A 12,882-nucleotide genomic window follows, 5' to 3' on the forward strand; every position below is an offset into this window, starting at 1 on the left:
ACACGTCTAGATAACACCAGAGATATCGCTATCTTGACCTTTTACATTTTTCCTTGTGATTGCAGAAATGTTAATAACTGCCCAAGCGTCATCCCCAAACCTGAACACACCCACCTCACTACATGAACATAGCGGCCACGCCTCTCTCCAACAACAGCTTGTGATCATTTGTCTTCATGTCTTTATCTACACAAATGAACCTTCTCTCCACACCCCCTCCCTTCCACACACGTTTTTCAATTAATCTGTTCACATTTAGCACAACAATCTGATCTTAATCACTTAATTGGACTGTCCATTTGGGTCCCTAATCGACCCTTAGGTCCACCAGTCTGACTTTGTCATGAATGACTTTGCACAGACTTCATCGCTAAGGCATCGCTAAACCCCATCCCATACATCCCATCAAGGTCTTGTCATGTGTCTTCTTTTATCCCCTGCCTTTCTACATCCACTTGTCATCCTCGTCATTGTCCTTTTCTTGTTGTTGTTGTTCTTGTTGTTGTTTTTATTCACGCGTGTCTCCCCTGTGCCTCCTCCCTCTTCTCGTCCCCTCGGCCTCATCCATCATCGTCCTGCAGTGGCCTGCTCAAGCCGGTCGAGGTGTCCAACGGAGGGGGGCCTCTGGGGATCCACGTATTGCCCCTCAGTTCGCAGGATGCCAGGTAAAAGAAAGGCACACCTGAGCAGCGATGCAGCTTAGTGTCCGACAACAGAGACTTCGTTTCAGCATCGCCCCATGGATGTTTCTCTTTATTTCACCGTTACTCATCATTTCACTTTGTCTTACTCTCTCCTCCCTGTTCTCTTTTAGCCCCCTCTTTTTACATGTGTGCTTCAGACTGTCCTTTTCCCTGATTCTCCAGGCCATATATTTTGTATTCTGTTTCTGTGAGTCTCACAGCTCAACAACAGGCCAGTGCCCGGCAACGCACACATTCGAAAGCTCCGCAGCCCCCAGTGGGAAGGAGAACATACGAAAAACAGCTTTGCTCTTGACTGCAAAGTTTTTCCAAGTCGCTTTTCGCTTTTCCTTTTTTCCTCGCCCAGGTCCTCAGTCCCAGCGGTGTCCACACCGCTTTGAAGGTGATTCAGACCACTTCTTTTTTGGCTTTTTTCTTCTTTTTTTTTAAACCATGAGGAGTGACAATGACAGGGGACAAGAGGAGGAATGTATCCCAGTTTACAGTTATTCCAGCAAAATAATAAAGGGCAGAGGAAGTGGCCAGATGTAATCAAACTAAAAGCCTCTGTATAACACAGATTCCCCGCCGCATGCCAAGGGACTGGCACACTCCCAAGGTGAATGTGACTTCTCAGCGCAGGGAGAGGGAATGAAGTGAAAAGACAAAGTGAGGAGATTGAATGGGATGACATTTGAGAGAGAGAGAAAGAGAAGGAGTAAGAGAGAGAGAGAGAGAAGAGGTGGGGTGTCATTGAAGATTGCTGCGTGTCATTTCTTTGGGACACTAATCCCATTGCTGTTTATAACCAAGTGTCAGGAAACTATATTTAGCTTTAACCTCCTGCTATTGACTCCCTCAGAAGCTGTGGCACTTCTGAGTTATCCTGAGTCAGAGGAGGAAAGCAGCGATTCATAATGAGTGGCATCAAGCAATATCGCTCAAATTAAAGTTACAATTCAGCTCTTTATTAGCTACTATCCTCCAGCCCCTCTGTATTTAAAAAAAAAATCAAACTGTATCTCACAATAATCCAGCAGTAACGCCGCACGGTGAGTCAGTTTCTTCCCCATCAGCTAAGGTCGGCACTCATAGCCGTCAGAGCCTTCAATTAACTTCAGATATGATAAGACTCAGCGTCTGGTCAGTGGGACGACGCTAATGGCCCGGCCCAGCTCTTTCCTGTGTGCTGTGCTCTAGGACAGGAGGCATTAGACTCAGCGGGCTGTCATTAGTGTCTAGACCAGGGCCACGGGGGTCAGACAGCCGGCAAAAACAGACGGCAAACAACCAACTGCAGGCGCTCCTGCGATGCATTCTGCTCCCTGGTACCGACATCAAGTGGACACAGCTGCAGGAGAGGGCTCTCTCTTTCTCTCTCTCACCCGCAAGTGCACACATCCATACCTGCATGAACTTACACCTTATACACTTTACAGTCTGAGAACAGAGACTGAGCACTGTCTTCCCTCACAGACTCTTACACACATGCACACAGTCTGTGCTGCTACTTTGAATGCAGTGCACACACAAACTACACTGTACATCTGCACACACACACACACACACACACACACACACACACACACACACACACACCCTTCGCAGATGCATTCTTTGCTTAATGAACTTCTCATTCCATGACCAGTTTCAATTGTAAACAAACTGCGGACATAATTGCCGCGCATAAATGGATCCTGATTGGATTATTATTTGATTAAAGGCAGTGGATGAGAGCAGGTGGCCTCCTTCAAATCCCTTCTCAGCACCGCTGCCCGGCCACAAGATGGAGTAAATCCATACAAGGTAGCACACAGTAGAGGGTTGTGCAGAGACTACAAACTCCTTGTGCTTATATCTGACACCTAATTAATTCACCGACTTGCATCCTGTGAGAGTGCCATTTAGATTTTGCTTTAACTCTGCTCTTTTACTCAAATAACTTGATAAATATGAAATAAATATATATGAGGAGGAATTGAGAGGGCGGCAGTGCATTACAGTCATCACAATAATAATGCTTTGACTAAATCCTCACTTCTTCCAATCTCTAAAAGATGCCGCTTTATCCACCAATCCTCCCTGCTGCTGCTTTGAATACTGATCAGGGATCAACAGAAACTCCTTCATCTACTGTGTCTGGCTTGCTACCAGATCAGAAGTCATTAGAGGGTGTCCATGCTGTAATCTCCATTCTCAATACTTTGTTTTCAAGGTGCCAACACTTATGGAGATAAAGCGCAATCATGTCCGCTTCCGCACCGCCCGCAATTACTCTCTGTTCAACACACTTAAGCTGACCTGGCTCAGCCGGCTGGGTCCCCGGGAAAGAGGGAAGGGCCTTGTGTGATCTTTAATTTCAACTCGAAGCGGGGCCATTGAGGGGCCGAAACGAGTCTGTGGTGGGATCGTGGATGTCCACGTTATGCAGCCAATTAAGGCAATGTTTCCGAGAGGGGCCCTGTTTGAAATGCTAAAGAGCTCTGCAAAATCTGCCCTTGACGGGGTCACAATTTAAATGTGCTGTTGTTTATGTGTCCAGTGAACCGACAGGAGGGAACTGAAAATGGCGAAGACCGCGTAGCTTGTGTCCTTGCCACTGTTAAGCTCTTGATTTGCAGTGTTATCTTGCAATATCTAAGTTTGGCTTCTGCATATATTTCATCATTATTTTTTTAATTTCCCAAAAGTAAGTCCTCCAAACTTTCTGTTAGTTTATGCAAGGTCACCAAACGTTTGCACTCAGTCAGTCTACCTGCTTCCTCAGGCATCCGACGCCTCGGAGACGGATTGAGTTTGTAGTTCTGCTGCGAGAGCACACATCAGATCTCTTTGCATGTGGTTATCCTCAGGGCCTAAAGCCCCAAGGAGCTCACTGATGTATTTATTTAGAGGAAGGAGTAATGGGAATGAGGGGGAGAGGGTTTTTGAAGGCAAAGGTTGCCTTCTTTTGAAGACATTGCTAAGCTGGCGCTGCCGTGGAACTGTTCGGGTATTTATTACGCCACTGCCGGCTCTCGTCTTAACCTCCAGTGAAAGAAAGTTCAGCGATTCCTCTGAAGCAACGAGATGATCTCTTAGCTGTTGGTCTGAATTACCTCAGACAACCCGCCCCGTCATTCTCTCAAACCGGCACACAGAAAGGCGGATAGAGTGGAGGACACACGCTTAACATTGTGTTCGTCATGCTGTGCTTCTCCAGAAAGATGCAGATCTTTATCTCAGCTCTGAGTTTGGAGAGTTTACTTTTACTGAAAAATAGGGTGCAATACTTACAATTGGGCTAAAGTTACTTTGTGAACATAATTACTTTCTCCAAAACCTCTCTATATATTCCCTTATTTTCCCTCCTCCATGCCATCTTCTCTCGTCTTCTATGTACTGTCATTAACTCTTTTAAATGTAAGGACGCGGGGGATACGGCTTGCTACTGGGAGCCTGCTGTTCAGCATATTGGAATGTGACTGTGTCCAGTGTAATTGATACAGTGTGTGTCTAAATGATGTTCTACCCGTAACCCGATGATGTGTTATCATTATCAGGACGCAGGGCTTGCTGGTGAAGCGTCTGGAGCGTGGGGGGAAAGCCGAGCAGGAGCGTCTCTTCCAGGAGAACGACTGTATTGTCAAAATCAATCAGGGAGACATTCGCCACCTGCGCTTCGAACAGTAAGCTCTGAAGTTGACCCTCTGTGGTTGTATTGTGTTTCTCTAATGTTCTCTATCGTTTCCGTCTTGTCAGGTTATCTGAGCGCCATGCTGATTGTAATTTATTCCACTGCTTTCAAAGCTAGAACAGGATAACGCTGAATCATACTGAGACGCCCGGTGCTGGACAGTAAATAGTGTTGCTGTTGATCGAGGAGCACACACTTCAGGGAGACGTGACACCCGCACTGTGTGGCTGCACAATATAACTGAAATATTACTGACTTTGTTGGCCTTCTTGTAATAGGTCTCTGTGACCCGCAGTCCTTCACCACCGCTATGATCCGAGACCACCTACACTCCGCTCTCAATTCATTTCCATTGATTCATCGCTCCCCTTCATTTCCTAAAGTGGAATGAAGATATAAACCTGTGACTTTCCCACCCATTTACCCAAAGCCACCCTTCGCCCTCCCTCACACACACACACACACAAACACGGACAGACGGGCGCGCCTGACAGCTACACTGAGCTATAACGTCTTATCTACACTCGTGTGTGTCTGGGTGTGTGGGTGTGTGTGTTGATGTGTGTATGTGCGTGTGTGTGTGTGTGTGCATGTGTGTGTCAGGCTAAGAAATAGATTGCTTCTCCTCCAGGCTGCCTTCTGAAGGCAGTGTACAGGGGATCTGCTCAGCTCTCTCTCCCTTATCATCCACTCCTCCACAGGAAGGAATAGCCTGGATTCCTGCCAATGAAGGCCCGGCCCACAGTCATACTGGTCTGGACATAGTCATCTAAAAACCACTGGGCTTAGAAACACCCTGCTGGATAGTTGACCGAAACGAAGTTTGGAACTCCTCTGTGATCAGAAGTAAAGGCAGAGATTCGCCATTCATTTCTTAGACAAAACAATCAGAATAAATTGTTTTAGTCCCTCATCAGAAACATTCGTGATGAACTCCAGACTATCACGGTTAGCTTCCCACATTGTGTTAACGTGTTCATCCGAGCGTGCACAAAGCCACTGCGGTTTTGGTTTCTTTTTCAAAACGATGCTATTGCCATTAGTAAACATCCCCGTTTCCTTCCAAAGTCTTCTCTACTGTGAAAGAGGCTTACAAACCAAATCCACTGGGGAGTGATGTTTTGTAGCGTTCCGCACTCCCCCCCCCCTTCCTGTCTCCCCCCTCCCTCCCTTGCCAAACATCAGCTCCTCACCGGCATCCAAATGCATATGATGTTTGTGATTCTGCATGAAAATGAGTTGAAGGAGCTAAACTTTCCACCCCATTCCCCCCCCCCCCCCCTTCACTCTCTCATCACTTCCCCCCCAACCCCACATCCCTTGATTGTGCGCCGCACAGAGCGACAATTTAAAGTGATAGTCTAATCTCCTTGGATTGTTTTGCATGGGTAAATATTTTGAGGCGCTTAATCTAACTGAATGTAATGACGCATTGATGGGGTAATTTATTATTCAATCAGGCTCGCGAGGAGGCTGATTACTGGAGTGATGGCACTGTATATGTGCAGGTGGGAACATTTGCTCGCAAACACGCACACACACACACACACACACACTCTTGTTCACTCAGTCATCAGTACTGAGTGTGCGCACGTGAGTGATTTTTGTAAATTACCATCAGAATAAAAGATGGGGAGACCAAATCCCGCTGGAGTGGCTCGGTGCGGGGTGCGCGCCTCGCCTCCGCGTTGCCGCCCGTATGAAGTGCTGTCTGCCGTGGCAGGAGCGGCTTAGCGGCTGTCGTTTGGATAGAATCAGCATGGTGTTACTGGCCCGGTAATGGGGGCCTGGAAGCAGGAGGTGGGATCGTTGGGATCCAGACTCCCACCGCGTCTCTGGCCCCCTTATGCTGCAGCATGGCCCAGCCTATCTATATGCTAAGTGCCACCGGCAAATCAGACTAAACAATCCTTGCTTCTGGGAATCATGTTGAGCCTCTTGTCTTGGCTTTGTGCCCCACCCCCACACCATCTCCATGTGTGTGTGTTTTGGCTATTTTCTTCTTTTTTTGTGTGTAAAGAGTGAAGTGTGTGTGTCTGCTTTCTTTGGAACCTCATTGTCTGGAAAGCTTCCTCGATGCATGATTCATCATCTCTGCTGTGGTTGTTGAGTCCACTCATGTCCACACAAACACACAGACTACTAGACTGTAGAGAGACTTAGATAGACCCCTTTACATTATCTTTCATGGCATAGCATACAATATAAACTGTTCCACCACTGACTCACCATTCTTATCTCATTGCTGCCTTGATGCTGGTAATTATAGATAATGTAATTTCTATCTTCCGCTGCTATGTGGTGAGTTGCCCTGAGATTAGCGATGCCAACCTTGACTCTCGCTATCGCCTCTAATAATATAGCACCATGTAGCCTACCTTTTCCTTCTATATCCGTCAAACTATGATAGCATAATTGTATCTCTTATCGTGTTCAAGCGGCTTCATTTTTTTCTTCATCACCTCCAGAGCCCAGAACATTTTCAAGCAAGCGATGCGCGGCAAGACCATCCTCTTCCACGTGGTCCCCGCAGCCCTGAAGAGACAGTACGAGCTGCTGATGGCCCAGACCGAGCTCAGCCCGGCCCGGCCCAACAGAGTCCGCTTCAGCCAAGTCTCCCTGCAGTTGGGGGATAGTGCCAGCCTGGTGGGGGCGGCGATGCCCAGATCTGGACCACAACCTGGCGTCAACCACGAGTAGGTTTTCAGACTTACCGTGTGTATTCCTCTCCAGCATGGTGTTGTTGTGTCCATGTTAAGACGACCTCCAGAGAGTTAAAGAGCTAGATACAAGTGACACACACACACTACCATAAAGCATGCTAAGGCTCAGCAACCTCACATTCCCAGTGATTGCTCTTCTGTTTGAATTACAATGACTTTTTCTCCGTGTGTTCACTGCGGATCCATCAATGTTTAAAAGCTACTCTATAAAATGCAGGAGTCCAGTTTAATAATAATTTCCACCTGAGGACTCAAAGTCCACGTCGCTGATCATCTTGTTAAAAGACCACTTTATCAGCCTGTGGTTACTATTCATCTCTGTAATGTATTTGGCCTGATTCCAGAATACTGAACATGTGCATGTTTGTCAAGTAGGGCTATGTCTACAGGTTTATAGTCTCAATTCCAATCATATACATTCATGAATCCTCTATACATTCTGTTTGTGACATTGAGTCAATCTGGATGAATTCCCCACGACACAGGCATAATCATTTTATGTGGAGACGTCATTATTGCATCATACTTTACATTGTAGTAGCTCGACAGATAAAATGTATGGATAGAAGCAAAAATGTTTGCACACTGACCTCCAAATACAGAGCTAATGTCTCCTTTTCTCTTTTCAAGGCAACGGTTCTCTTTTTACGCTTGCCCCACGGAAAGTTGCCTTGAAAATAGAACAATAAACTATTAATTCAGAGCTTAATGTGTGAAGAGCGTAGTCTTTTTTGTCATCCACCTGAGTGTCTTTGCCTGGATGCGTGCGCACATTATATATGTATAGGCTCAATTTAAAACACACACTTATTATGAGCATAAAGTATCACAGAAAAAAAGGGTTTGACATTGACAATAAAATCAATAAATAAAATCCCACAAGCAATTTTTCAACCAATACATTATATTAACACAATTGACATACAGAGCTGTCGGTTGGCCTAAGCTGCTGTTACCATTATCCTTTCCATTAGTCGCATCGCCAGGTGTGTCTGAAACCACCACTGCTTTAATGTTTGATTGAATTAATTCAAACAACAGTTGCAACACCGTCTAGGCCACGAAAGTATTTGGACATGTTTCACTCAAGCCGATGCCATCGCGTTGTAATCCATGCAGCTGTCTGCAAACTCTAAAGTTCATGTCTGTTTAACACTTCCTCTGAGCACAAAGTCAGTGCTGCTGGGACTCTGCTCAGCTCACAAGCTCTCCTGCCGACATGAGAAGTCATGCAGCGTTGTAATAATCATAATAATAATATTTATACATACATACATACTGTGCAAGCACGCAGTTGTCTTACCTTGGCGTGCAAATCAATAGAGTAACAATTTGTCATCTGTAGAGGAAAAGCGAGGAGTAGTGAGGAGTCATCAGCCCGTGACGGTATAAAACAAGCAATAAAATCTGTTAAAAAAATTGTAAATCACTGCAATCACGAGAGTTTCTTGAGCATACAGTCATAAAAGAGCACTAGTATTAAGCAGATGGGTCCTGCAATATACAATATTAGCTTTGGATAAACAGACACAGAGATGCACACACACACACACACACACACACACCTACACACACACACACACACACACACACACATGCCCACAAGCGACCAATACATGCTCTCCTGGTGGAGATAAAACTAAAGATGTTTTGTTGTGATAGAAGGTTTTTGGTTCTTGTTTGGGTTGCCGTTGAAATATTCACCTACTTGTAAAAAAATACAGACAATTTGGGATATACCAAAAGAGCATGCTGGAACTAAACTTCTGCTTTACTTTCCAGCAAATGATCTTAAGACAACCTCCAGAGATGTTCTTTTTCTGCTTGTGAAGCAAAATAGAAAATGTTTTACATTTGTAAAAGAAAAATCAATTCTCTAACTCTGTCTTGCTCTTTAGCCACCAGGGACCCCTAGCAGGAAGCACCCCCGAGCCAAACCGACGGTCCGCCACCTTACCCCACACCTTGCTCGCCAGGACCTCCCCATCCCTGCAGCGCAGGATAAGCACAAACCAGTCCGTCAGCTCCTACACAAAGAACAAAGGACGCAGATTCAACATCCAGCTGAAGAAAGGTACGGACAGATGAGTGCATTAACTGCATTTTCAGGAGAATAATACAACAACAACTTTTGACTGGTCTTTTGTAACTCTGTGTTCTGCCCGTTTACACAAGAGACATTAGATCGCTGGAGTGTGTTATAATCCTGTAAATCACAGCCTCCTTTCCAATTTGTAATAAGCTTTTCATGTTTTATAATGCGCTACAAGGATACATCCAATGTTCTGTACCATCCAGACAACAATATGTTCCTGGAGGAGCCAATTTGTTGAGCTAGTGGCGTCATGCTTCACTGTGATTGACACAGCTGTTCCATAGTGATGAGATCAGTGATGGGACTGGCTGAGAATATATTTATTATTCAACCTCAGTCAGCCCTAATTTTCCCTTAGAATAGCACCTAGAAGGGACTGGCAGTGGTTTGACTTTGCTTGCAACCAGTCAAATCAGTCACTTTATTGACACATTATACCCACTCTTATCACTCTCAGTGTAACAGATAACGTTACAGCATAAAAGTGGACAGGCTCTATTTTGCAAGCTTCTCTGGTTTCTCTACAAGCCAGATCAAGGTCACACTTCAAGGTCCAAGGTGTATTTAATGTCACACAGGGTTCGACAAACATTATTTTATTTTATTCATGCTCCACAAGAAAATATAAATACATTTATATATATATATATTTTTTTAAATTTATTTTTATGGTAGTGTGGAGGATGAGGTGGAGTTGAGAAGTTTCACAGCCGGAGGAAAGAAAGTATCTCCACAAACATACCATTTTTTTAAATGTTGATCATCAAGTAGCTGATGTGACAACCATAAAGCAGTTCATATATCAGATGCAAATGACACCGATCTTCTCTCTTGCATTGTCAGTCCACCTTAATCCTCACTGAGACAAAAGAGGCCGCTTTGTCATCTGCATGCATTTGTTTCCCCCACAGTAAATAATAGCTCGAGAAAGAGACAACGTTATATCATTCAGGGAATATTTGCCTTAGGGCTTAGTTTAAATGAGCAGAGTTGGTGGTTTGATGCACTCAGGAAATATTAAGATTCAGCAATCAGTCCACTTCCAGCTGAGGTTTGTTTGTTTGTGGACTTGGACAGGCCTTTAATCTCAGGCAACCAATTTGTTGCGTTTACTGCCAGACTCCCTCACTTCTCTATCTTCCCATGAATTGACGAGCCATTGAAAGGAACCAGTGCTGAGGTGACTTGCTACTCTTTCTCTCTCTCTCTCTTTGCTCCTCTTTTTTTTCTGACGGAGGGATCAGATGTTAAGTCGAACGCTGGCACCGAGGCCTCAGCGGTGAGCTTCAGGGAATAATGCAGCAAGCGAGGGCAGCAGCGTAAACTAAATGCAGCGCGCTCGGGGGAAATGCCGTCACAAGCTGCTCTAAAATGTTTGTCGGAGGTCCCCGAGCGCCTCCAGCACATTCCAGAGTTTAATACAATGAGGAGCTGGAGTGCAAGTTTGATATGTATTTTGTTTAAAATGCTATGAAGTTCTTCCCGGTTTAAGTCTCTTAAATGTTGCGAGACCAAGCTGGGGCCATGCTGGTGGTGCTCCAGCAGCTCCAGAGACCGATGCCAGTAGTTTAGTTTATTTCCACTAGCTCCTTCATGGTCCAATTCTACACCACTCATAACTCTCAAAAGTACGCTCTTGCCCAAGTGACAGAAATGGTCTCTGAGATTATTGCCCAGGACTTAAATGGGGCTTACCGGAATAGATGTGCCTCGCTAGTAAAGCGCAAGCCATTCTTGAACGACAAATAGAGATGAATTATTGTTCCAAACGCAGTTGAATTTGAAATTCAACTGAGCACTTACAATCCGTCCGAGTCGAGGGACGTGCGACCCCTGAAATCCATTTTGACAGTTCCGTTTGATTACCATCAGACTTTACCACGACTAATGTACTTTTCGAAAGGCTTCAGCAGTTTTGTTGTTGACTCGTTGTAATTGTTGTGATTCGGCCTAAGTGGGCCTGAGTTCCGAGTGGCAGGAGCAGATCTTGCTTGGCAAATTAACAAGAGTGCCCTAATCAAATACTACAGCCTGAAAAGGACATGTGCACCCCATTAAGTCATTCTAATGTGCCACAGCCTCTCCTCATGTTTGCTGTTTAATTGGCTTATTGGAGCCAGGATTCCAACTAATACAGAAAGGATACAATTACTTTTATCCTGGTCTCCTATTACCCAAAATATAGACGTCAGTGGTTAATTACTACAAGCCTATTAGAGATGCATTCTCCTAATTACCCTTAATAACGGGCTCTTACGATGGGCAGGAGGTTTGATTCCGCTCATCAGGCTGTGTGAACCCGATGAGGGGAAAGGCACTGACATGGGCTGGGGGTCACAGTAGAAAGGGGAAGAAAGACAGAGATGCAGAGGATTTGAAAAGAGCACCATAATGGATCTGAATCCATCACACGGAGGTAGAGCAGTTCTTGACATTGAGTGAGGACCACTGCAGCCTTGTTTAGAAATCTGCAAAGTCAAACAGTCTCCTTTTTGGTCAAAAATATGATCGGTGTTCTCTAAAGTTCAATTTCGGAGTAGCAAGCTGATTGCAGTGACGGCGATCAGTTTGTCTTTCATGAAGACGGTTGCAGATTTAAAATTCAACAGCTAAGTTTCAGTCTGCTGAGCTCTCGCGCAGCAGTGACGGAGGGCTCACAGCACGTCATTATCCTCAACAGCAAAACTTTTCCCCCTCCATAAGCTCATACATTTGTTTGTGTGCAGAAGCCACGAGAAAGTTGCCATCCGCGCCTCTCCCTCTGTTGTGTTCGTTGTTCATCAACTGTCAGCGAGGCAACAGAGAGTTCGACAGACTGCTAGAGAGACGTGGCGGGAAAAGTGGGTCATGATGAACCATCGGAGGTGTGACAGCTCAGTGAAAAGAGCTGCTACTTTGAGATGAATACGAATCACTGTTGTTACCATCAGAGAAGCTTCGGCTGGAAGCGCATACCGCGACTTTCCCACTCGACTGTTGAGAATGCCGCCGGCTATGTTGCGCAATGTGGAATGCATCTCTCTGAACACTGTTCCTAATGACTCATCTATTAGCATTATGTAGCAGGGTTTTGGGGCTTTTCAAAATATTGTGTCAAAGAATAAATCAACAAAGACAATTTATTTGACTGGCTGGCATTTCAAACCATTTTTTGGCTTTTATTTGACAAATCCAGGTCTGGTCAGCCGAAAAGGTCAGGCCTGAGATCTTCTTATTCCTCCGTTATTGTATTTGCCTACTTCCTCCAGACCGGCGATTCATATTCATTAGATGAACCTTAAAGGTCAGCCTTAAAACCTAAAGCAACAGCTGCTAACTTAAGAGTTTTCTCAGCTCACCACTCACTGCACTTCAAAAGGAATGTAGCACAGCCTCAATGGTACATGAGTAAGAATTATTACTCGTTTGATTGACAATTGATGAGCAAATGACGAGCACTAATTACACACTATGCAAACGTTGAACTGTCTATGTTTAGTATCGGGTTGCCCTAAACCAGACCATGATTTGAATGGCGCAGCCTCCTAGGTTTTTTTTGTTAAAACATCTGGCAACATGCAAGGTGGATGATTTAGAAAACAGCATTTTTATTTTGCCATTTACATTTTTAAGAACAGCATTTTGATACTCATAATCATTCACTTTGCTGCGCTTATTCTGGTCCCTAACCGCTCTTTAATCCAACTTTAGCTCACAGTGGTTTTA

General features: G+C 44.9%; 1 protein-coding gene across 1 annotated transcript in view; it reads left to right on the forward strand.

The window, feature by feature from the left end:
- The window catches only part of pard3aa (par-3 family cell polarity regulator alpha, a), a 337,003-nt gene that overhangs the window by 157,933 nt on the left and 166,188 nt on the right, over nt 1–12,882 (forward strand). Inside the window, exons 7-10 of the mRNA XM_056433473.1 lie at nt 582–665; nt 4,226–4,351; nt 6,828–7,055; nt 8,981–9,156. Coding sequence (XP_056289448.1) covers nt 582–665; nt 4,226–4,351; nt 6,828–7,055; nt 8,981–9,156 — 614 coding nt within the window. The remainder of the gene's footprint in view (nt 1–581; nt 666–4,225; nt 4,352–6,827; nt 7,056–8,980; nt 9,157–12,882) is intronic.

The sequence above is a fragment of the Pseudoliparis swirei genome, chromosome 16 (assembly GCF_029220125.1).
Source record: "Pseudoliparis swirei isolate HS2019 ecotype Mariana Trench chromosome 16, NWPU_hadal_v1, whole genome shotgun sequence".
Classification (NCBI taxonomy): domain Eukaryota; kingdom Metazoa; phylum Chordata; class Actinopteri; order Perciformes; family Liparidae; genus Pseudoliparis; species Pseudoliparis swirei.